Source organism: Lissotriton vulgaris, chromosome 3_1, assembly GCF_964263255.1.
Source record: "Lissotriton vulgaris chromosome 3_1, aLisVul1.2, whole genome shotgun sequence".
NCBI lineage: Eukaryota > Metazoa > Chordata > Amphibia > Caudata > Salamandridae > Lissotriton > Lissotriton vulgaris.
Window position 1 is genome coordinate 801,461,271 of NC_141689.1, and position 26,651 is coordinate 801,487,921.

The window sequence follows — 26,651 nt, forward strand, 5'->3', positions numbered from 1 at the left end:
ATGAAAAGTATCTTATCAGAATTTGTGAGTACGTGTTTGCATGCAATGCTACAAAAAAGCCAGAACTAGAGGCCTTGCAAGTGCTGGTTGTACAAATTCATCGTACCTGAGCAGGCAAACCCATCGCCGATGAAGCCGTCAGAGCAGGCACAGCGGTAGGAGCCCGGCGTGTTCAAGCAAAGGGCGTTCAGACTGCACTGGTGTGTCCCATTAGCGCATTCATCAAGATCTGTGTACCCCCATAGACACCAAAGGAAACAGAAAAAAATGCAAGCACTTTAAATCTTGACAAACAAACAAACAAAACAGATTGTTCCCTTTGAAGCGGCTTATGGTGCGGGAGTATGCTCGACAGTTGAACAAATGCACATATCAACAGTGACACATACAAGAGTCTTATGACAGTCATGCAAAAGAACATTCCAATCTTAGACCTGATCAGTAATGATTTCGGCTTTTCTTTGCAATCAGCCATCTGGCACTTTTGTACGTAAGTTCAGTAAATATACAAAAAAATACATTATTTACTAGAAGGGGACGTGTAAGAAACAGAATCAATTAATATACTATTGATTAACTTATGAGATACTACAGTTTAACTGGCCATCTCAAGTTGACCGTCCAAATAGTCCCACAGAGCACTGATTTACAAAAACGGTGTTATATAATGAAATGTGAAAGAGTTAAACTGGAAGGGTAAGAAATGACATATATAAGGCCCTTCTAAAACAGTACTGAAGGTTAAGGCATATAGAGGATGTTGGACCTGGCCCTTTTTGCTGGGATATCCCAAAACGTTTTGCTTCTTTCTCCTATTTTTCTGACCATCTTTTTGTTGGCTTCAGGACTTTAGGTACTTTTCCACTGCTAACCAGTGCATATGCTCTCTCCCTAAAATTTAAAGGTAATTGTTTTTTCCATAGTTGGCATATTTGTTTTACTAGTCAGTCCCTAGTACAGTGCACCAATCTGCCCAGGGCCTGTAAATCAAATGCTACTAATGGTCCTGCAGCACTGATTTTGCACCACATGAGAAGCCCTGCAAGCATGTCTTAGGTCTGCCACTGCAGTATCTGGGTGTGAAGTTTTACACTACCATGTCCACGTGGCAAGTGTAGCCACTTGCCAAGACCCAAACCTTCCTTTTTATTACATGTAAGGCAGCCCTAAGGTACAACCAAGGTAGCCCCATGGACAGGGTGCAGTGTATCTAAGTGGTAGGACATGTACTGTTGTGTGTTACATGTCCTGGTAGTGAAATACTGCTAATTTTGTGTTTCATGGCAGCAAGGCCTATCCCTTCCTTAGGTTATCATTGGAGCTGCCTTGTAACGTCTTACAAGTGTATCTGCCAATTGGATGATGAAAGAAAATTAGAGTTTGGTGTCTCAGGACCCCCTATTTAAAAAATACATCTTCAAGAGATGTTGGTTTTTAAACTGCAAATCTGAAAATGGCACTTTTAGAAATTTGGCATTTTCTTAATTTAACCATTCTGTGCCTCTGCCTGTGTCTGAATGCACGGCTGGTTCAGGATGACAGTTGCGCTGTTTGTGCATTTACTCTAGACAGTCAGACAAAGGGAGTTGAGGTGTGCCCTGCATATCTTAATGGCCCATCGCCAGGCTGATGGGTCTTCCTGAGCTAGATTGAAGGGAGGATTTGACACTGACACGTGAATAGGGCTGTGCCTGTCCTCACTCTAAGAAATCTCCACCCCCTATAGTGTGTCTGGGGCCAGGACAGGGAAAGGCAGGGGCCTGGGCACTATAAAGAGTTGAGGACATTCTGCCAGGAAGAAGAGCTGGATTGCTGTCAGAAGCGACAGCAACTTCGTTTTTTGCTTTGCTGTGCTGGTCTGCTGCTGCAGCTTCTGTCCTGGGAGTGAAAGGACTGGCCTTTACATTCCACATCCTGCTTTCAAGGTGATCCAAGAGCTTGAGTTGAGCTTTCCATCTGTTAAAAAGTTTCAGGGCCATTAAAGACTTCACCTACCAGCTGCTGGGCTCTCTTTCTGAGACTCCTGTCTTGCCAAGGGGCGCCAAATCCAGAAATGAGTTCTGTTGCACCAAGAAGAAAAACGCACACATCGATTCCCAGCATCTTTCCAAACTGATGCATCTCTGCAAAACTTGACACATTTCCACTGCCGGCACCGGATTGTGGTTTCCACTTGACACAATGACCATGGCCTACACTGCAGGCCCCAGCTTTCCATCACAGCATGTCAGAAGAACTGCAGATGCATGAGTTTTGAGCACCTCATCACTGAAGTCCCTGACACACTGTCCTGGCTCCAAAGCAGCACCTGCTTCATCACTGTGAAATTGACGCAGCCCATCCTTACTTTTGATGCATCGTGCCGATTTCTTCATCGACTGTGCCGAGTAGGGAACCGAGGCCACATGTCTAAAAACGACCCATCACCTCCCCTGCGGCAGTAAGGGACCGACACATCACCTCCCCTGCCAATAAGTAAGGCACTGAGACATTACCTCCCCTGTAGCAGTAAGGAATCAACAAATATTTCTGCTTTCTCAGCACCTCACCCCCCTGCACCTGGCTTCGTCTTAGATTTTTGACACATCTAAGGTATTTTGTCCGGATCAAGTGCAACAATTGTTTTTTTAGTACTGGACTTTATTTACAATTTGAAAATTGATACCTTGACTTGCGAATGTTGGATTTTCGATGTTTTGTTCTGGTTTTATTCAGATAAATATTGGCTATTTTACTAAACATGTTTGGAGTCCTTTTGTAGCGTTTTCACTGTGTTACTGTGTGAGTGTGGGTACACAAACTTTACACATTGCCTGTTGGATAAGCCTAACTGCTCTGTGCCAAGTTACCAAGGGAGTGAGCAGGGGTTTTCTTAGGTGTGTAAACCAATTACCCTGACTAGAGTGAGGTTCCCTACTTGGACAGGGTGCAAACCACTGCCAACTAGAAACCCCATTTCTTCTTTTTTAGTTCAGGTATATTTTATTGTGCATTTTTCAAATACAAATAAACAGGGAAAAAGGAACAGTAAATATAATAAGTGGGTTCCATTTCGAAAAGCCCAGGCCTGATACATAAATCCCTGGATGGACAGATGGGACTGGATGGTCTAAAACATAGTACAAAACCTGGCAACATGTAACAAATGAGGGCAGAATAACATATAGTATACTTAAAAAACATGAGAATTACAAGATGAGATATAATGTTTTAGTTAGGATAAAATAAGGGGAAAAAGGAAGAGCTAGTAGTTGTAGATTCAAGTGACATGTATAGTGGGGGCGGAATCTTAAGAGACTGTAGAGTATGTAGATGGAGATGTGTTTCTGGGTGCATATTCCCGGGTTACCAGGAATCAAGCACTGGGATTTAGGAGGCAGTGACATCCATTGTTGCTTAGTCTGATGTTTGTGCATACAGGGAGATTACAAACTTAGAGTGTAAGTGTCAGGGATTTTGGGGATGGTTCCCTTATTAGGACTTAATGCTGGTTTAGTGGTCACGAAATAATTGTTCAGGGAGTTACAAATAGAGGTGTTGGTAACTATCCATGGGGAATTTTGTAGGGAGGCATTATCTGCGCCTCTCAGGAAGGATACCCCATTTCTAAAAGGGGACAAAAAGGATCTTTGTCTTCAGAAAGTTTGAGATCAGTCTTTTGCTGTAGGCGTCTGAAACATTTAGTGGAGAATCAATAGACTAGAATCAGCATAATTATTGAATTTATTTGGCCTTCAACGTCTCCAAAAATTTTACCAAAATGCTATGGACACTCTCTATTAGGATACAATTTATCCACTAGATTTAGACTAAACTCAGTTCATTTCCATGTGGCTTTTCCACTCGTGGGTTCCTAGTTTCCGTCCCTCCCATGTTGCTTCTGTGACTGTGTTACTGCCCAATCCACCGTACATTTTATGTTCTTTTGTACTTTAAATGATTTTTTAGATTGCACTTTGTACACCCCGCCCTATTGCATAAGCACCTTAATTCTTAGAAAGAGGGCCTGATCTATCTGCAAAGCTTAGAATCATGTGATGTTTGCACTGCTGTTCTTAGCTATATCATTGCTGCTAACAGATTGAAAAGAATCTATGCACTTTAATGACCATTTGTTTTATGAGGCTTTTAAAGTGTTATTTATATTTCTGAAGATAAAAAATGTTTTATTTTATGCTTTTATGGTCCTACAATGACCGAATAAAGATGATTTTGACCTTGACCTTTGACCTGGACTCAATTACTGTCTTAGGACCTTTCAGTAACTGTTCAGTTCGTGACAAATTTCGGATTGTTGGTCAATGCAAGACCTGAGCCAACTTTTCCCCATAACTGATATATGTTGAGCAGGGCATCCATTGATGCTTCTTCAAGTTGGATATCACAAATGCTTCAGCTCTTGACCAGCAATCCGTTTTCTTCTCTAAGGGCAACATCATGGACTGCTAAAGTTTCACAGAGACGTCTTCTAAGTGCTTTGAGGTACAATTTTCTTCCATGCACACTAATGCCAGGCGATGTCACCTTGGCGTCTGATTCCCGCAATTGAGCCGCTGGATCCTGAAATCTTGACACTTCTATCCGTACTGAGGAAGGCTGGATGTATTTATACTGCACAATCATGCAGCATATTTGCTCTGTGATACTTCATTATGATCATATTGAGATTTGAAGCCAGAGTGGGATTCTGGTTGACACGGTAGAGCTGGGTGCAGTCTCCACTTCAAGTGATTTTGTGGCATTATACTGGGATTTGGTTTGGGTTCTGCAAGCTGGAGTGACATATTTTTGGATGCCCCCTTCTACCTGGAAGAATAATTGCCATAGTTTTAAACTTATTTTGTAAACTTCCTAATGGGCTAGACATCTTATACATGCTAATATTACCAGGCTTGTGTGTTTGACAAATCAACAAACAAGATCTTCTACCCCATCTTTTGCTCTTCACTAATCTCTGTACTTAGCTCCTGCAGAGAACCCATTCTATGTAAGGTGCCTTCAGTGGAGCCCTTTCAAGACTATAGCCTCAGAGTCTCATCTGAGAGACCATTTTGCAAAAGGTAAAGCATAGTATATGGACATAAATTTGATTAATGGTGCAGAGAAGAAAAGTGCCTTACAAATTCCAAAGAAAGCGTCAGAGAAATAACTGTTATGGTAAAAAAAGATGTGAACTTTGAGAGCGAGAGTAATGTTGGAAAGGCCACAAGCCTCTCAGATCATCTTGTACCTTTCCCATCTCCAGAGCTTGTGGATGGGCCCAGCAGTGACCCAAGATGAGAAACATCAGACTTCCCTTCCCTTGCACCAGTAGGGCTTGAAACCCATGCTCGACCTTTTCAAGTGCATCATCTGCACCTGACACTGGGTGTCCAGCCCATCTTTCACCTGTTTTGAAGTAAGCATAGGGTTCCCATATTAGGTGATCAAAAGCCTCCTTTCTACTCCTTTACCTTTCTGGAGTAGCCTGGTTTTCAAAGGAAGCAATCCTTATCCGGCACATGGTTTCCATCACCCCAGCTATAACCCTGTCAGCCAGGATGCATAATGTGGAAAGGTCTAGGGTCTCATTTGAGCTGGACTAGGCATAGCTGGCGCCTTCAGTCCATCTCTAAACCCCCTGCCAATAGCTAAAGGCAGCCAGGCTACCAGAATTAGAAGGGAGAGCTGGTCACCAGTTCCTCTAGCACTGCTACTGAAGAATGAACACATTTTAATTGTAAAGGACATTTTCAATGTCCAGAACATGAGAGCCATGATATTTTTAATAACACGTGTACTGGATACTCCAGTAGTACACATTTATTTATTTTCCGTTGCTATGCAACCAAACGTAATTCTTTAGCTGGTGAATTAAAATTCATTCAATGGATACATCATCCTTTACAAGCTGTATGGTGGTTCTTTTCGCTAACCATCATAGTAAAACCTAGAAGGGAAGCCTACACTTGAGATGCCTCTAGTATACGCTCCCTTAAATGGAGCGTTGTGAATCACATCACCATGAATAGCATCAGAACACACCCCTATGAATGCACCAACAGCAAATCCGATGAACATGTATGCTACAGCAACAGAGACATAGCCCCAGGTCCTGAAAATGGGTGTTAGTGTGAGCCAGTTATGTGCATGTCTTAGCAGCACTTTTGCCAAATTTCTATGAAAAGAAAGGCTTTTTTTTTGCACTGCCTCTTTCATTGTGTTTGCACTATTCGTTTAAATTGTGCATGTGCACCAATAGTATTAGTACTAATGCGAATAAGGTACTGGTAAATTGAATCATTATAATAACACAATTCCTCACTATTTGTGGTGCTAATGCCTTTTTGGCTATCTCAAAACAGATTTTCCACGTCAAAGAAAGGCTAGCAAGGTGTCCTTAAGACATGCACAAAAGTGTTTTTCGCACATGTACATCTTTCCGTGAAGCGGCCCCCTGACCACTGTTTTAAAAGGCATGCTTTAATGATGGTAAAATATATTACCAGAAAGGGGCAAGGCTGATAAACTGGTGAATATGGTCAACTATTTTATATGAATCAAAAGAAATCTGAGGGTAACTGAAAGTTGGATGAGTATTACATTTCTGCCGGTCCTTCAGCAAGGTGGGTTAGTCCAAGGAACTTCTGTTTGGCAGAGCTCAGACCCAGTACTTTTGGACTTGTGCTGTTGCCATAGAACCGTCGAGTAGCAAACTTACAGTATAAGACAACGTTACATAGAAATGTTATATAACTCCAGGGCAGAGCAGAGACTGGGAGACACAATGAAATGAAATGAAAAATTGCATTTGTATAGCGCATAACCGCCCTGGGGCCTTGCAGCGCTTGAAGATAAAATGGTTTTAGCGCAGGCTCGGGGCCGATCAGAGAGATTTAGCAAACAAATGCGTTTTTAGGGCCTTTCTGAACGAGAAGAGGTTGCTGTTACCCCGGATGGCAAAGGGGAGGGCATTCCAGAGTCTGGTTGCCGAATGGGAAAAAGAGCGGCCACCCCAACGGGCTTTGTTAATTTTAGAGGAGGTGGCCAGCTGCAGGGTACCAGACCGAAGGGGGCGTGTTGGAACATAAGGCGTAACCAGAGAGTGCAGAATCGCTGGGCCTACACGGTGGAAGGATTTGTGCATGATGCACAGAGCTTTGAACTGCACTCTGGCAGCCATTGGGAGCCAATGAAGGTCCTTCAAAACCTTCCTCGCCGACTGCCGACGGGACAGATTGAACAATAGGCGGGCCGCACTGTTTTGTGTGACCTGGAGCCTCTGAAGGACCGAAGCCGGTGCTCCCAGGTAGAGAGCGTTCCCGTAATCCAGGCGAGAGAGAATGAGGGCCTGGACCATGATCCTCCTCGCCTGGAAAGGGAGCAAAGGGAGCACCCGCCGGAGCATCCTCATTAGTCCGAAGCAAGTAGCAGCAGTCTTAGTAGCCTGGACAGAGAAATCAAGGGCAGAGTCAAGCCAGATCCCGAGGCTCTTTATCTGGGACTTGGGCGCAGGAGGAGCGCCAAGACATGGTGGCCAGACGGGTGCAAGAGCAGACGGGGAGGGATTTCCAAGGAGAATGATGTCTGTCTTCTCCCCGTTAAGCTTGAGACAGGAGGCTTGCATCCAACTGGCAACAGCCTCTAGACAGGGGCCTAAAGTGTTGGATGATCCATCTGCGTGGTCTAACGAGACCACCAGCTGCGTATCATCCGCGTAGGTGACTATACGCACACCAAAGGGATGGACTATCCTGTCCAGAGGTTCCATGTAGGCGTTAAAGAGGGTCGGGCTCAGGGAGGAGCCCTGAGGGACCCCACACCTGAGAGGATGTTTAGGAGAGACTGTCTCACCCTCAAAGACCCGGAAAAAGCGCTCACTCAAAAAGGAGGTGAGCCAGTCCAGAGCCGCGCCCGACACGCCCATGCCCGCCAGTCGGTATACTAGCGTGGCATGGTTCACCGTGTCAAACGCGGCACTAAGGTCTAACAGGATAATGGCCACCTTTCCTCCCCGATCCAAAGTCGTTCTTGCTTCCTCTGTGACCGCCAGCATGGCAGTTTCTGGGCCATGTTGGGGGCGAAAACCTGTCTGGGAGGCACGCAACAGACAGTTGGACTCCAGATAGTCTGTTAAGATATTGTTGGTGTGCCTCTCCAGCAGTTTACTCAACCAGGGAAGCAACGAAATGGGGCGGTAGTTGGACAGGTTGTTCTGGTCCAGGGAGGGTTTCTTGAGAAGCACCCTCACCATGGCACACTTCCAAGCGAGTGGGACCGACCTGGACACAATGGAGGTGTTTAAAGCTTCCAGGATCACGGGACGAATAACGTCCAGTGCCTTGACAAGGATCCGGGGGGGTGCCGGGTCATTGGGGGAGCCAGAAGAAACTTTGGAGATTAATCTATCCAGGCTGGCGGCATCAAGAAGCGGAATTGTGTCCAGTTTGCAGGGAGCCGAGGAGTCAGCTGGCCTAGGAGGGACGGAGGGGGTATTGACTGTAGGATTACTAAAAGATGAATATATGGTCGAGATTTTCTTGGAAAAAAAGGCAGCTAGCTCATTACAGCGGTCTTGTGCCCCTTCAACAGAAGGACGCTCAGCCGGAGCTGAAATGAGGGACTTAGCTATCCTAAAGATTTCTCTAGGTGCATTTGCTGCAGCACTAATTTTACCTTCATAGAAGGAGGTTTGCGCCATTTTAATCTCTGATTTATAGAGCCTCATTGCGGACCTGTATTCGTCTTTCCTAGACTGAGAATGGTCCTTCCTCCACGCTCTCTCTAGTTTGCGGCAGTCTAGCTTTAATAACCTCAGAGCAGGAGTGTACCAGGGTGCAACTTTAGGTCTTCTGATGAGATTACAAGGGCGTTTGGGAAGAACTTGGTCTAAAGTGCTGGAGATCCAGTGATCAAAGTTGCTAGAAGCTGAGGCAGGGTTCAAGGCCTTTCTCGGGGGGTCTTGAGTAAGGGCCGTTGTCCAATCGGTGAGGGGAAGTGAGGACCATTTCCTGCCCATGTACTTTATAGAGGCTTCAGGAGGGGGACAAGAGTTAGAAAGCCAGGTGAACGGTATCAAAAAATGATCGGTCCAAGGCAGAGGAACAGGGGACTCTACATTAAGGTTGATATTACTGTATATGTGATCGAGAAGATGTCCCTTCTTATGGGTCGCCTGATAGCCTCTCTGGCAGAGGTCTAACGCTTGCATGTTGGCCCGCAAGTTATTAGCTGCCGTATCCTGGGGGTCATCTGAATGGATATTAAAATCCCCAAGCAGAGTGAGGTTAGATGAGGTCACGGCTGCGTTAGCGGTGAGATCAGTAATTTGAGTGATAAAATTGTTGAGGGAGCCTGGTGGTCGATAGAGTAGAATACCAGAAAAAGTGATGGTAGGGGAGAGATCAAGTGCAAAGTGTAAGCTCTCACAGGTCAGCAAGGAATTAGAAGTGACCCGACACTTAAAGGTGTCCCTATATATAATAGCTAAGCCCCCGCCTCTCCCCGATTGGCGGTCGAGGTGCTTAAGGGTGTAGCCTGGAGACACATTGTATTTGAGTCACTCTAACTTCATATGACTAGCCTTTCAAAGTCAACATCTGTCTAAAATCTCCAAAATACGTTAACAATATAATTAACTGCCTTTTCTTCTATGCACAGACTACCTAACTCTGGAATGGCTGGGCACACTTTAACAAGTTGTTCTTAGCAGAAGGTTTTTTACTTTGCATATTTTGCCCAAGAGAAACTTTAGAACATCTCAAATTACTTCGTATACACTTTAATGCAGATAGTCTTAACCACAGCAACTCAATTTCTTTGCAAAACTAAGTTGTCTTAACCAAAGGAAAGTTTCAATTTGTCATTTCCTAAACCCAGACAGTGATTCAGCACATTACAAAAGGAAGTGATTCATTGCGCTCACCAATGCATTTGATGCCATTGCCAACCCAGCCTTCTCTGCAGCTGCACTTGAAGCTTCCCGGGATATTAAAGCAAGATGCATGCGCATTGCAATTGTGGGCGTCAATCTCGCACTCGTCCACATCTGTTGAATCAGAAAAGAAAACAAATTACAAAAATGAGTCTTTGGAAGATCAACTAGGGTAAGGTGAAAATCGTGCCTAAACATAAGTTGTGATAACTTGAGGCAATAAAAAAACAACAACTAGAAATGCAGAGTAATTACTGTATGAATAGGTGTTGCCCTAAAGAACATCTTTAAGAAGTTTTCATGTGTAGAGTCTCTCAGAATAGTATATTATAAAACAGTGTAGAAACATTGATGTATGTGATCTAAGAGTTGCTTAATTATGAATACCATAATATATATGTTCTATCTATCCGTCCATCTTTCTATCCATCCATCCATCCTCTATCCATCCATCCATTCATCCATCCATCTATCTTTCTATCCATCCATCCATCCTCTATCTATCTATCCATCTATCTATCTAAAAGGTATCTCTATACACAAACATTTTAAAAACTTTTTCACTCTTTGCTTTTGTTTGTGTATCTTGTACAACGGATGTTATGCATCACTTTGATAGACTCTTCTATATGGTTCGAAGGTAGGTTCTGTAGATAAATAGTTACATTTTGTCCAAAGATAAGGCTTCCATCATGTCAGTGATTATAGAAGACTGCCAATCAGCTTCAAGCCCATTGTTCGTTTTTTGTACTTGTATGATATTTAGCAAAACGATTCTACTGTAAATTCAGATTTTTGGGGGCGAAAATATAACTGACTGGAAATTCCTCAAAGTTGCACAAATCCAGGCTATTAATGGAATGGACTGGATTAAAAATACAACCATGCACTAGAATTGATTGTGTTAACAAAGCATCAATGGGGGAAAAGAGGGTAGAAGTGATTAGATAAAGAGATATTGTAAAATAATTACTAGTAAACGTCTGAACCAGATCGACAAAGGTATCTATGAAATGTCCTAAACAGGGAGCAGCGCAAAGGAGGATAAAATAATATGCAACACATCACCGACATACCTGTGCATCCTGTGGTCCCCTTTTTGACCGAATATCCGGTCTGGCAGTGGCAGATGAAGGAGCCTTTGGTGTTTTCACACTCTCCAAACATGCAGATATTCGGGTTCAAATCACACTCGTTCACATCTGTAAGAACACATGGGGCAGTTACTGCCTGAGGCAGAATAGCAAGTGGGCACCACCCTCGGCTTCCCTCTGATAAAATGCAAATATTGCCCTCCGTCTCACAGCTGGCCCCATATTTCTAACAATGTATTTCAACTGTGCACTCTTTGCATTACTGCATATGCTTGTTTTCATTGTACTGCTGAGTGTACCACACAGGCGAAAGATAATGCTTGCGGTGATAGACCGGCTGCAATGCCACGCACATTAGGTCACAATGCTTCCCAAGGTCACGGACTGTGCCCTCAGAATGTTTCTCTCTGGTCTTTTTCCCTCATATTTCCATCTGCAACGAGGTACCCATCAGGGTTGTCCTCTCTCTCCATTGCTTTTTCTCCTTTGTCTGGAACCCTTTCTTGAACATATTAGACATAATCCTAATATTCCTGGCTTTAATTTTGATTCCCGTCAAATTAAATTATCTTCTTATGCAGATGATATCCCTATTTTCGATGTCGAATCCCTGCAAATCCCTTCCCCCTTTTTTTTTTACAAGAGATTGCTTTATTTTCCAAGGTCTCTGGTTATAAACTTAATTTTTCTAAAACTGAGATTTTACCTTCAAATTCATCATGTTATCGATACATGTTTGATACAACCAATTTCACCTTGTGCCACCAAAAGATTAAATACTTAGGAACATGGCTTTCCTCAAATATAATGATACTTTAGCCAATATTTCTCTGCATAAAATTCAAAATCACTAATTTGCTATCTTCCTGGTCCCCATTATTTTTATCTTGGTGGGGCAGACTAGATACGATTAAAATGATGATTGTTCCCCAGGTGCTTTTCATGCTCTAAATGTTACCTTTTAAAATTCCTATTTATTATTTTTCCCAGATTAACTCTATTTGTACCAAATTTTTATGGAATAATAAACAATCTTGTATCACCCTATCTATATTAACTTGTCCTAAATCAGAGGGGGGGTGCGCTTTCCCGATTTTAAACTGTATCACAGTACTTTTTTGATTCATCAATTTTACGCCATATCCAAAGATGATCTAGATCTACCTATACCAACATGGGTTGTTGTTGAACGATCATTGTTACATGACTTTTCTTTGCAGGATATAATGTTTATGACCAACTGTACTTTCATTTCCAGATACCTTATATTAAAATACTCTCTCCATTTATTACATACACTATTTTTCAAAGGTTTTGACCTTTATGAATCCTTTCTATCCTCTTCCATATGGTTTAATAAGCACATCAAATTTCGTCACAAATCTGTTTACTACAGGCACTGGAGGGAAAAAGGGCATTTTCTACGTGCATCAATTGATACTTAATAATTCTACCATGCCTTTCCTCCAACTCTAAGAGAAATGTAGTCTTCAGCAATATAATAAATTGTCTCCTGTTATCCAAACCTGTTTACAAAAATGTTACTCCAACCCTATTCCTATTTCGTTAACCCCTAGTACACCATTATTTCACGTTCCTCATGATTTATTTCCCAGCACTTCTTTTATATACTAAACCTTATCTTCAAAAATATCGTTCTCGAAGTAAATCCCCTATTGAATTAGCTTGGGAACAAGACTTATCTCAACTGCTGTCTATTCACCAATGGGATCGTTTGTGGCAAAAGATTTGCAAAACTTCCAAAGCTGCCAACATTACACAATCACTATATTTTATTTTTAATTAGAGTTGTTATTACTCATCTCTTTCTTCATAAAATTGACCACTCTATTTTACTGTTATGTTGGTCATGTCTTTCCTCTGAAGGATCATTCATGCACTTGCTTTATTACTGTCCTAAGGTTCATAACATTTGGAAAGCTATTTGGTTGAAATGTCGCTTGATTTTTTTTCTGTGATGTTCCATTTGCTATTCATAATATCTTTTTAAGTACTATATCTGCTGATTTTCACCAAATCCCGTCAAAAACTATTTTTTTTACCTTTTTATTGCTGTTGCATTTAAAGTTATATTAACATGTTGGAAAGACAATTCTAAATTATTTTTTATGCTTTGGTGGAATTTTCTCTGTGATGAGCATAGAATTGCCTCTGTCTCCCACTCTTCTATTTATCAAAAGATTACGTTCGATTTATTATGGTTACCTTTTACTACATTCCGGTCCTCACACTCATCTTTCTCATAATATTAACTCTTCTTTCCTTTCATGTCTTTTCTTTTCATATCTCTCCATTCTTTCCTATTTTCTTCCTCTCTTCTCCCCTTTTCTTGTTTTTCTCTCTTTTCTTTCACAAAATATACAAATGATACAACTTTTTCTCTTATGGAACATCACGCTTTTATTATGATATTATGATGGTATAACATTCCTACTCTTCACCATGTATAGCTCTATTCAGTTGCAATTGTGATTATGTATTTTATTTATTTTAAATGTATTTTAGTAGTTTTTACTTATCCCTTTTTTACATCTTTTCCCAGTTATGTAATGTTTTCATTCTGTGGTCATTCTCTCAATAAAAATGATTTAACAAAAAAAAGAATGTTTCTCTCTGTGCAGATCACGACTTCTCATACAAAAGCACAAAAAAGTGGCACAGTTGGACTTGATCAGCTCTAAGGGCCCAAGGGTAAAACTGAATCCCAGACATGGGCTGAGTGCAGACATAAACAGGGGCAAATAAAACAGTCACATTTCCATTTCTCTGCTTTAAACACGTTCCTGGTTTATCAGTGCACGTACAACTGACAGCCAGGTGCAGGGTTGACAATTGGGTGGACATGAGGCTTGTTATATCCAGAGCAGTTATGGTTCCATCTTGTACGGTTGGTGTAATATCCTGATGTTAAAGCTGTTATTATTAGGCTGCATGGCTCGATGTCTATCTAGTTCCTAAAATTAGTCTACCAAGCACTCTAGGCCTCATGGATTAAAAGTAGTTTCGATAAGGCCTTTGCTACAAAATACAGATGTACAGTGAGGTTGCAATCTGTGAGCAGAACGGCCATTACTTAGTACATCCTGGACATAGAAGGCAGGCAAAATTACTTTAAAAAATATATATTTTCCCTCACCTTGGGGTGAAATTGCCTTCGAATTCGATAAATGGCAAAATATTATGGCAAAACTATAATGAAAGAAGAACTCTATATCAAAAATATCATGGGCAGAATACGAGAAGGTAAGAATATTGTTTTCAGGTATATAACATAGTTTTTAAACATAGTTATATCATGTTGTTGACTTTAATATAGTTTCATTAAATATTTATTTTATTAATTTAATATCTATTCGTTAATATACATTTTTAGCTTTTGGTATTATGATATACGTTGTATTCACAATTTATTAGTGGATTTTGTGTTAGTAGGGAATTAGGATGAAAAGTGATTTAAATATAAACTAGCATCTTATATTTGTAATTAGTTTTTATCTGGATTTTAATAATTAGTAATTATGTAATTATTTTATTTACCTTAGTACAGTTTGCCTTCTTTAACACATAATTTAAAAAATTTAAATGTATTTAGTACTTTTTATGTTAGTAGTGCACTGTTGGGCTTGTTAGGGTTTAGGGTAGGACATTATTTAAAATATACATTAGAGTTTGTTTTTTTAAAGTAAATTCATTGCTAAATTATTATGGAAATTGCTTAACGGATTAATAGTTATTTTAATTATTTCAGTATAGTTTGTAATTTTCAACGTGTATTTAAATGTCTTTAAATTTACTTAGCAATTTTAAATTTAGTTACTGGTTATAAGGTTTGTAGGATATTAGGGTGGAATTTTATTGAAAACGTTAATTTTTTTATTCTTAAAAAAACTCTTTTAGTATACTAGTTGATGATTACATACATTATTAAATTAAATAACTGTTATAGTATTTATTGTTAATTAATTGATCAGTTTATTTACTAACAATATTTTGAAAAGTTTTGTATGTGATTGTTTTAATTGTATTTGTTTAATTTAATGATCAATTTAATGCTAATAATGTTTTATTTATAAATGTAATTTCTTTTTTGTTGATGGCTTTCGTTTGGGTAATACAGATGGAAGTGCATGTATTTTTAGTAGAGAGGGAAATGCATTTATTTTAAATAATTTAACTTGTTTTATATTTCTTTCATTAATTTTTTAATATGAAATATGATTCTTGCGGGTTATTTATAATGAACATTTTTTTTAGTTTGAACATGTTTAAATAGTTTTGTTTAGTTATACATCTGAATGATTCCTTTTAAAGTTTAGGAAACGGAATGGTATATCTAACCCCTGCAGAGTAAAACATTTTACCTACTATTGCTAAGATTAGTTGGGAATAGTAAACCTAGCCCCTCCAAAATTCCAAAATTTTCCCTGCTTTTTCTTATGTGGGATTGGGAATAGTACATCTAACCCTTCCAAAGTCCAACACTTTCTCTAATGCTATTTAGATTGGAATGGGAATAATTAATCTAAATTCTCCAAAGTCCAACACTTTCCCTACTCTTACTTAGATTGGATTCTAAATAGTCAATCTAATCGCCCCAACACTTTCCCTCTTTTTGCTTATGTTGGAATGATACAATTTAAATCCCCCACTTCAATCTCCAACACTTTCCCTACTGTTTCTAAGATTGGAGTTGGAATAGTCAATCTAAGCAAAGGGCAGCACTTTCCTGCTTTCCCTTACGTTGGAGTAGAAATAGTAACTGAAACTCCTCCAATGTCCAACACTTTCCCTACTGTTGTTTAGATTGGAGTGGGAAAGTGGGAATAGTACCTTTAACCCCTCAACAGACCTTACCTCCCCCTACCGTTGCTCAAGTTGGAGTGAGAATGAAAAATCTAACCCCTCTAAAGTCCAGCACTCTCCCTGCTGTTGCTTATGTTGGATAGGGAATAATAAACCAAATCACTACAAATTGTTTTGTATATTTTGTATTGCTGCTATTTAGTGTTATTTTCTTATTTGTTTTAATGTTTAAATTAAAATAAAATTTAGTGTTTATTTCAATTGTATTTTTTAGTTTTGTAATACAATCTTTCACTTAAATATGCTATGTGGTTTTGATAAGTATATGTTAAATGTAATTTCTTAATTATTATTGATATTTTTATGTAACTGCTATACATTGTTAAAATATTGTCTTTATATGTTTTAACATATATATAATGTACATTAATATTTACAACTATTTATAATTGAACATTTTTTTGTTTACTATTTTAAATAAATTACAAATAATTATATAAATATATATGTGTGTGTGAGTGTGTGTGCATATTTCCAAATAGTTCTCTTTTTTGATGAGGTTCTATTGCACGATATTTTTGACATATTACATACAAAGCCGATATTTTAGTTGATGATATATTTGACTTAATATTGCGTCACAATCATTTTGTACATGATATTTTTGTCACATAACCCTATTTTATTACATTTTTTCAAACGTAGGTGAAGGTGCAGCTTGAAGTTCAACATCAGGGGATCAGGCATACATGTCTATGATTATGAAGAATGAATCTATGAATTGAATTGACAAAAATCTGCCTTACATTTAGTAAAATGCAAACTGATGCTGTTGACATGATTGTCCCGTTGACCCAGTAATGTTCTGCATAATCAGTCACATGTATTAATATGACCAAGCAGTGCCGGCCTCTAGAAATAACTCTTTGGGGATTTTGATTAAGAAGTTCGAAATATACAACATATGAGCACATGTTTGATTATATCATAAAAAATTCAGATCATCGTGTTATTAAAGAAATGGACTGTATGGGACTAGGTGCAGAACATATTTTATATTCTCTATACTTCATTGCTAGTTGTGCCAATAATGTCATCCTGGTTGGATTTATTTATGTGAAGGGGTGAAACAACTTGAGATTCTGTGCATGTACAAATTATCATCAACTATGTATTTGGGATAACTCTCTTCAATTATGTGGACTTAAAGTAATCCAAGTCCTTATATCATTAACATCTTGGTGAAGCTGCTGGGAAATTACATGAGGAGGATACAGTCATTCGTAGGCATAGGACTCGTGATAATTATTAATTTCCTGGGGGATAGTATTCGCACCAATATACAAGATGGTGAAGTGGAAAGAAATGAAATTTTAACAGTTTTTCAAGTGGCATGTGCTTCACATGCATTCATTTAATATCTGTCCAAAGTCTCCCACTACAAGGTTATACATAGCCTCCTCAATATAAATGTAAAAGAAATTAAAACAGTGGAATGACGTTTTAAGCGGCGAAGGTGAGCATATACTTAAGTTCACCATTGAGACCTATGGGACCTGTGTTCTGAGGATATTGAGAACCCAACATTGCTTGGCTAGCATCACTGCAAATGTCAGTGCCAAAACTCATAATTCAGAAGCCATCATTAATGTTCAAGAGGATGCTTATTAATTATAAGCAGGTAACATATAAACACGTACAGTGCATGAACCTTTTAATATATTTTAGAAGCATTGTGATTACTGGGAGGAGATGATGGCTTGTGACTAAGATGGTGACTATGGAACCCAGACACCCTGGCTTCTGTATTGGCTTAGGCAAAAGACAATGTGTGATTCTGGGTAAATCATATTATCATTCTGTAAGTGAAACTGTAAATTTGTATTGAAAATAATGCAAGTTAAAACTACAACTGTCCAGTTTATTGCCTAGTACAGTACAAATCCTGTTTTTTGTAATTCGGTTTTAACTAGAGCACACACTATAAATTTCTGTTTACTGAGTATCTTGTTGAAATTTCTGCTGTGAAGGACTAGTCTTTAACACCTTGGATGCTAAGGGGTTTTCCCGTCCTGCGCTGGCTCTCTCATTTTCCCATTATACATGACGAGTTGACCTTGTCATCAGCACAGGTCAACCAGTGCATCATGATGAGTTCACCTTGTCATTAGCATGCATGGGGTTAAAAAGACTGCTCCTTAACCCCTTGCATGCTGATGACGGCCCCCATCCATCATGCACTACAGTGCTCGTGTGCTGATGACGGCTGGGGGCCGTCATGACCGCACCCGCGATCGGAATGTGCCGCACAGGTGCAGAATCGCGGCAGCATGCAAGGGGTTAAATCTAGGTTTGTTTGTTGTTAAATACCCAATAGTCAATAAACATATTTAAATAAAATATAAAAAGTTTCAATTTTCAGCACTCACCAATGCATGTTTTCATGTCAATGGAAGACATAAATCCATCGTAGCAGAGACAGCGATATTCCCCAGGAATGTTGGTGCATTGACCGCCATCACATATTTCAGGGCTGTCCTCACACTCATCAATATCTGTAAGAATTAGTGCCACAGTCAAAACGCACACATAAAAAGATTCTTACATGGGCTACAGCTCTGAAATCCAAGAGTTTGTTTTAGGGAAAATCGTAATAGACAATGAGGTTTTTTTATGCATTCTGGAATGCTCTTTTTAGGTTCATCCTTTTAAGATGACATCTATGTAAAAGCCTCATATATATATATATATATATGTGTGTGTGTGTACTATATACCATTTGACAGGCTTCACTTTATCTAAAGGGAAAATACAGGAATACATTTCTCAACAAAAGGAAGCAAAGGAGAAAAAAAACTCAAAGAAGAGACTACCTCTGGATCACAAGAGCATTAACAAAATCTAGTCAGACAAGTGCAGTTCCAGCACCAGTGCAAGGACTATGTAGCACCTTAATAGGAGAAAGTGATGTGCTATTTGTTGATAAATGCAAAAGATTATGGTTTGTCCTTGAAGGATAAGTTTATGCAACATAATCACCCCTGCCCTCAATTCACTTCACTGGCTCACGTTGAAGAAGAATTAATTTCCGAACATTGTGCCAGATGCACTAATATGGGATTTTCAAAAAAGTGGTTGTGAATTGCACGTTGACATTTTGCAAATCCACTGACATTTTGGGACTGACCAATAAATTGTTATCTTGTTTTGCAAAATCACAATTTGGAGTGGGGGAAAATCCAACCTGCTTCATGAACCTAATGGGTTAAATCACAAATTGTAACTTACTTCAGTTGGATGCCATAGCGAGGTTGGTGGCCTACTATGTTCAGTGATTACATAAAAAAAACAAAAGTTTTCAATACAGTCCATTTTCCTTATAGGAAACAGGACTGTGTTTAGATAAAAATGTTTACTTTAAAAAAAAATGGTTTGCGAGTTGGCAGTGTTCCACTAGACCACTGCCCACACCCCATCAAACTTTTGTTTATCATTCACAAGGTGGAGGAGTCTCTTCTCTTTTGTGAATGGGTTACCACCTCCTTTCAAGAGTTAGTAACTTTTCAATGGTTTGCAATCCAAACTGCTGTTGCAAACCATTCCTACATTCCATTGCAAATCACAGCTTGGTAGGGACGCTCTAAACATGCCTTTTCCAAATTGTGATTCATTCAGCATTTCGAAACGATTTTGGGATTAGTTAATCGTTTTCCGACTAGCTAATTGGGTTTAGTATATAGTAAAAAGCTACCTAAAAGTTGTAAATCATGTTATTTAGCGAATAACTGGATTTGCAACAGTACATCTAAGCCCATTGGGCCTGATCCACAATTTCTTTCTTGGCGTACCCCAAGAGGCCTAACCAATGCTATCTGGCCAAATATCCAAATCATAAATCTAAGATCAACCACTAACTGGAACAATCACATCTTTGCCTGAGACATAAACTGACTTGATTTAGGGAGGTCTCAAGAAACCTCCTCCAAATGGCCTGTGGACAATTTGTATCAGGTCAAGGGTTGAGGTTGCTATCATAAATTTGAAATCACACTGCTACCTAATGCACTTAGCAATGACATAGTCATAAACCCAAGACTGTCTTACTCCTCTTTGACCCAATTAACGCTTTTCCATCTATCCAGATTATCCCACATCTCCATGCAAGGATTGTGCATGCACATCACTTCCACCACTGATTATCTAGCTCAGTTCACACTTTACATCATCATTAATGTATATCTTGGTCTTTGTACCTTTTCCAACAAAGTATTCTGCCAGTAATAAGTTGGCATATATGGTTTATAGACTTCACAAAGACCCAAATAAAGAAAGACATGCTGAAAAAAATCATTAATTTTATTACTGATATTAGTTTATTAAGATCTCACCTGAACATGTCCTCATATCTGGCATCAGTGCATATCCCTCAATGCAGCTACATTCATAGCTTCCTTCTGAGTTGGAACATTCGTTGTCACAGCCTCCATTCATTATGCTGCACTCATCAATATCTGAAAGTAAAAGACACTTTGAGTTCACCTTGTGTAACTTCTTTGTTTAATCAGATGCTGGGCATCTGATCTGGGTTTTCTGTCTTTGGCCACAGTCCTAAATATTGTCCATGAACAGACTGCACTAATGGTATTACAGAATGCGCTGAAGGGCAGGAATGAGAAGAATTACATTAGAAAGGGTTATTCTGCCATGCAGCTTGGTGTGTTCTGCATTGTGTCAAAGCTAATTTCTAACTTCGCAAACAATGGAGTCGTTTTTATATTTCAATATGTTTCTGCAACAAGTCAAAGTGAAATAGTGTTTCTGATTCATGATAAACATCTGTCAAAGCATAAATCACTTGTCGTTTATACTAATTCCAAAATAATCTAGACCAGATCTTTTATCTTCATTTGAGTTTTAAAACTACTGGTATGTTTACTCATATGCTTATGAAGATGAGTAGAACAGGACATCAGGGATCATTAGTTTCCATGTCACCTGAAGTTACCTTTTGTGAACAGATTTTGAGTGTGGAACAAAGAAATACCTACCAATACAACCCTGTCTGTCTGGTGTGGCCTGGTACCCCGAGTTACAGGAACACTGGTAGGTTCCAATCATGTTCACACACTTTCCATTCCGGCAGAGATTATCACTCAAGGAACATTCATTGATATCTGTGAAGGAAACAAGACACATGTAAAAAGACAGCTTAGGAGAGGTCCACAAGTAATAAAGTAGGCCTTCTTTGTCTGTTTTCATTACAGCATGCAAGACAATTTTTCCTGTCTCCACATATGCAAAGGCTGTTTTTGTGTCACAATCACATGCATGCACATTGTCACACTCATAAAGAATGTCACCATTGTTAAGAGTAGACACTTAATTCTTAAGGGTGTAGCTGACAGAAGTTACTTGCCACATAAGAATTGTGAGATCCATGAGATTACAGCAGATCTGGTTATTTGCACCTGTAGACTTCTCCTCCTGAAAGCAGTTGACATATCCTTGTAAAACAATAGGGGGGAATGAGGAACTATAAAGGAATCTAAACAGAATTTCTCCAAGCTAATTGCTCATTTCTCAGGGGAGTGTCAGCGTTGAACTCAGAATCCCTCTTATGGGACCTCCGGTATCGTTAACTCAGGGTTATAGAATTAACATTGCCGTATAGACAGTAAGGATGGATTTCACGTCTTGCCTTCAATCAGCAATTGGGTAGAATACATTTCCACCTATTAACTTGTTTAGTAATCTAAATATTGGAGAAAATACAAAACCAGTTTATAATTTCAAGGAGACTGATGAATGAGAAGACTAGATGGTTCCTGCCAGTGAGTATGTGCATCTTCATGGATTTGTAGTCTAACATTTTCATTTTTCTTAAAGAGTGATACTTCTGAAATTTGAAGTGATAGAACTCTAAAAGAAAAAATCTAAGTTCTGTGTAATCTTCCTGGTGCCATTCATAAGTCAAATATTTCAATTAAATCCAATGCAGTGTCATTGAGACTCACCAATGCAAGCATCTCCTGAAGTTGACAGCTCATGTCCGGGTGGGCACTCGCACTGAAAGCTTCCTTCTGTGTTCAAGCATTCTCCACCCCTGCAGAGCAACGGGTTCCGTTCACACTCGTCAATATCTGGAAACGTAGAAAAAATGTAATCAGTTGATAATAGAAATTAGTATGGATCTTACATTTTCTGTCATTTCAGGTATTAGTAAAGTGATGTAAGGCACTGCAGTATTCAGAGTATATATAAAGTATAGTCAGACTGTCCAGCTCTGTATCACCATAAATATCACCATAAATAACAGGTGCTACTTTTGTCCTTAATGTCACTAGCTTTCTGGATGTGAGAATAATGAACAGTAGAAAAAACAACGCAGGAGTCTCACATGTGAGTTTCAAGTTTAACATGTCTCCGCAGAGTGCAGGTAAACTCTGTGAGCTATCATACTACGAACCACAAAGGCAATCCATGGAAAGATTTAAGTTATTGCTCAAACTTAATAGCACTTTATTATTGCGATAATTTGGTGCTAGGAGACTTGAGTGAATTAACTGTGTGAAGTACTGTCAGTAGTGCTGGAACAGATTTCAGAGAGGGGGTGATTTCGTCAATGTTACATAACTAAAGTCGTAGGGGTTGTGAAAATTCCAAGTGTCATGTACAAAACAAGTGTAGAAAATGTATTCGGCAGGACAGTGGTAAGGGTGTAGTATGTTGCAGGTGAGGATTTTTGGTGAGCACAGTCTGAAATATATTACTAAAGCAGGGTGGGGTAGCGCACACTTTCCATTGAAATGGCCACTAAATTTGCTCATACAGGGGCATATTATCAAGAACAGGCAATAAAGTTATCGCTGCTTTATCGACAGGAAACTGCCGCTAAAGCGGCGATAATGGGCTTGATAATATGCCCTTGTGAATTCCCATAGCAGCCCAGATTAACATCAGAACCTGGGCTGCTATGGGAATTCACAAGGACATATTATCAAGCCCATTATCGAAGCTTTAGCGGCAGTTTCCTGCTGATAAAGCGGCGGTAATTTTATCGCCTGTTCTTGATAATATGCCCCACAGTTTTTAACTAAGAGAGCACCAGTGATAATGCATGGAAATCAGGTTTCAGGAAATATATCTTGATTTATTTTGATCCTACTGAAATCATTGTTTTCATCACAACTGCTGATATAGGCGAAAACATTTGAAAAGTTCATTTACAAGTATTAACATTTTTTTATGTATTAGAATAAATGAAGTCATTTATTGTACCCTTGCAAGATTGCCAAATAGTTCAGTTTACAAAATCATCTTGCTTTGCTCCTAAAGAAAAACACATAAACTCCATGTTTAAAAGAATAAATAGCCATTTGCCAGAATGTATTGCCTGTCATTTGACCTCTTTCTTTGAAGTACAGTAAATGTTACCAGATAAAAATAAAATTTAAAGACATCTCTATTGCTCATTCACCTTGTGAGCTATAGCATGGCTTTCTGTTTTAGCACCCCTTCTTCAAGCGCCTATTATTTATCACAACCCACATATGTTACATATGGAGTAACTAGGGCTGTATTAGTTATTAGCCCAGGCAGCGCAAATAGTGAGCATCCACTTTCTGAGCCCCCCCAAGGCTCTTTACTATTATAGTTGTTGCTGCAGACTTTTGTGTGGACACTTCTGTAATTCATACATCACCAGAACTATCTTAAGGGGGTGTTCATTCATCTGCTTGTAGGAATCGCTCCATGCAAATGAGTGAAATACTTTGCCTGTACTCGTGTCATACTAAGGATGCAGACACAGTTATGTTTCCGCTCGCATATTCCTCTTTCCTGTACCCCTTCCAAGTTGGATTTCAACAAGATGAACCCAACTAGTTAATACCAAATGTTTTAATTTTTTTGGTTTAAAAATGATGACTCAATCTCTCTTAATGTATGCAGTGCAAAAAAGCTTGTTGCATTATAATACTGCATTGAATATTTTTTTTTAAACCTAAAAAAAAATAATTGAACTATGGATGCAGGCACAGAGGCCATTAGGAGGTGCCCTGACTGTGTTATGCGCAGAGGTGGTGCACAGTCACTGCACCCCTCAGGATGTTCCTTGAAATAGGGAAAATGGGGTCCTGTTGTTCCCCCTAGGCAATACCCTGCAGATGGGTGCAGTCAGCCACTGTACCCACTTGCAAAGGGATCTCTGTTCCCCCCACATGTCTTGGCTGGGTGCCACGTACACTGTGAAAGATAGAGAGCATACTCCAAACAGCGGCTCCACCTTTCACTAACATGCTGTTCCAGGGTAGGCATGCGTTTGCGGCTGCCCTGAAGTCAGCACATTATATGCAATATGGTAAAGTGTTCCTGTTTGGGATTGGACTACCTAGTTAAAGGTGTAATGTGGCACAAATAGGTACAATGCACCCAAAGTATAATACGCCCCATATTCTAAATATGGGTAGTCATTGCTGCTACATGACAGCAGTGGAAAGAGTTGTGTTATTTTCTGCTAACTCACCATGGGAATCGCTTACAGACTCAGTGTTCCCTGGCCTCCCCTGAGACTTCAGCTAGCAAAGCAAAGAGGCACAATGGTGCCTGATGGTCTGCAGTCTCACATGGTTTCTCCTACTTCTCTCAGGTCTCTGCAGATCCAAGGGAGGCAGGGGGGCATGGGTGGTGCTCTGCCACTGCCAACCACCATCTGCTTCATGCATCTTGACTCTGTGGCTAGCAGGGGACTAACAGACAATGCTGATGCAGCTCTGAGGTAGCCGCTGCTGATAAGCACAGAGGACAATGAGGCATTGTGGATAGTGAGGGATGGCTGTAGCACACCATGTATTACTTTTTTCATTTTTTGGGGGGGTGGGTGGGAAGAAGAGAGTGGTTGTGGCTGAACACCAGGTGTTTTATTTATATTTGAGGAATGGAGGAGAGGGTCATGCCAAGGGTGATGCGGGTGGGACGCAGAACACCAGGAACTTTATATTTGAATATTTGGGAGAGGAAATTGAAAAATGAGGGTGGTGTGGGAAGCTGGCAGGATGCCATGTATTTTTTTGCAATTGCCTGTGAAGAGGAGAGATGGGCAGTGAGTGGCGCCCTGTGCATGTGTTGTTTTTCATTTGCTGAGCATGGGACTGGGATCTGATGCGATTTTCTAGATGACTCTCCTTTGATTCTTCTACTAATGGTGCACTTCTTGTCCGAGCATGGTAAGAGACTTTTGCTCCACCTACAGGTTCTTGAATATGAGAATGCACCCATATTCATAATTTTATTATGAAGACACCACATTAGCCTTTATTCTTAGGTGTCCAGGACTACAGATGAATTATTTATACACCCAGAATTACCAGTACCAGGTTTATGTATAATTCTTGGATACAAGATTCTGATTTTCACCAGAGGGTACCTTCAGAAATTGAAACAGTTCACACCTGTCTCCTTGATACAATTTCCAACTTTTCAGCTATTTTGCACCCCCAGGAAAAAGCTGTTCAAATATCGGTCACTCTTACCCCATTCCTTAACGTCACCTCCTTTCCTTATGATCCCCCTCCCATCCTCAGGGTCGCATTCCTTCCTCTGGGTTGCCCCATTACTTGGAGTGATATTCCTAGATATCCCAGGGCCAAAGTCCTTATTATGAATACATAATGGTCTTCCCTCTCCTTCACAGTTACCTTCCTTATGTTGACCTCCCTCAAGGACACATTTCTCTTGGGACCACATCCATATCTCAAGCTTCCTGTCATCCTTGCTCTTGCTTGAGAGTCAAATCCTCAGTTGTTTTCCACACCTCACCCCTCTTTCCAAGGTATAGAATGCTTTGAGGCCTCGGTTCAGTGGCATGTACTTCTATGAGGACCCCTCTTTGCCTGAATGCAGTCTTCTGAGGCCTGTGCATTGCATTTCAAACGTATGAGATGCGTGTGTGCCACTTGCCGTACGGCTCTGCTGGTGCTCTGTCGCGTGCACAGTGCCATCATGCTGGCTGCCCCCTACCCTGTGCTAGCCCTACCTCTAGGACACCCATCAATGAAAATCATTGCAAAGTGAATGTCTGCATGGTAGCAAATGTATCTTTTCAGTTAATGTAAGATACCGTGTTGCACCATAAACTTTTGTTAAGCCGTCATTGCTACCATTTTACATAACTTCACCTATGAGTCCCCTAAACACCACTATTCTCTATTTTCTCACACTTAATAATTTATTTAAATAATAAACCTCACATGCTAAATATGTAAAGTGTTATTGCTGTGGTTATTTGGATTCATAAAACAGAGGTCTTGCTTTACTGAAGAGTATTCTGTTGTAAATATGTTTGACTATTTCTTGTCCTTCATGTGGGAGACCTATCTTTAGAGGCCATGTAAGGATGATAACTGAATAAGTAATGCAACTGTAGAGCCGGTCCTGAGAAGGGACACATTGAAAGGCACAGACATTTTAGCTGATGCTCTGTGTTTGGATAACTATTCTTCAGCCAGTATTGATGCAGAACAACTGCGCTCTAGTCGTCCCAAAGTAGAAACGACCCAGAGTCAAATGCAGGTGATTGTGCTCTGCAGGTATTTAGTGAATCTTGCTTTTTAATATGGTTTTGACTGTCACAGTGCTTTCCTTCTCTCTTCTACAAAATAATTTACCAGCTTTTTATAATATTACTCCAGACATTTCAATTGCCACGACCACTAGTCACTGGCAAGAACAAGTTTAATTGGGCAAACATCAACGTCCAGTGATCCTAATGTGTGCCAAAGCATAGGCCTTATGAAAAACAAGAAAAGTCTCATAGGTGCCTT

General features: G+C 39.8%; 1 protein-coding gene across 1 annotated transcript in view; it reads right to left on the reverse strand.

The window, feature by feature from the left end:
- Positions 1-26,651, reverse strand: part of FBN2 (fibrillin 2) — a 1,183,434-nt gene that overhangs the window by 171,890 nt on the left and 984,893 nt on the right. The window contains exons 27-33 of the mRNA XM_086961117.1: positions 21,846-21,971; positions 20,880-21,005; positions 20,220-20,342; positions 18,261-18,386; positions 10,990-11,115; positions 9,905-10,027; positions 107-229 (exon numbers count right to left, since the gene is read on the reverse strand). Of these exons, the coding sequence (XP_086817243.1) occupies positions 107-229; positions 9,905-10,027; positions 10,990-11,115; positions 18,261-18,386; positions 20,220-20,342; positions 20,880-21,005; positions 21,846-21,971 (873 nt within the window). The remainder of the gene's footprint in view (positions 1-106; positions 230-9,904; positions 10,028-10,989; positions 11,116-18,260; positions 18,387-20,219; positions 20,343-20,879; positions 21,006-21,845; positions 21,972-26,651) is intronic.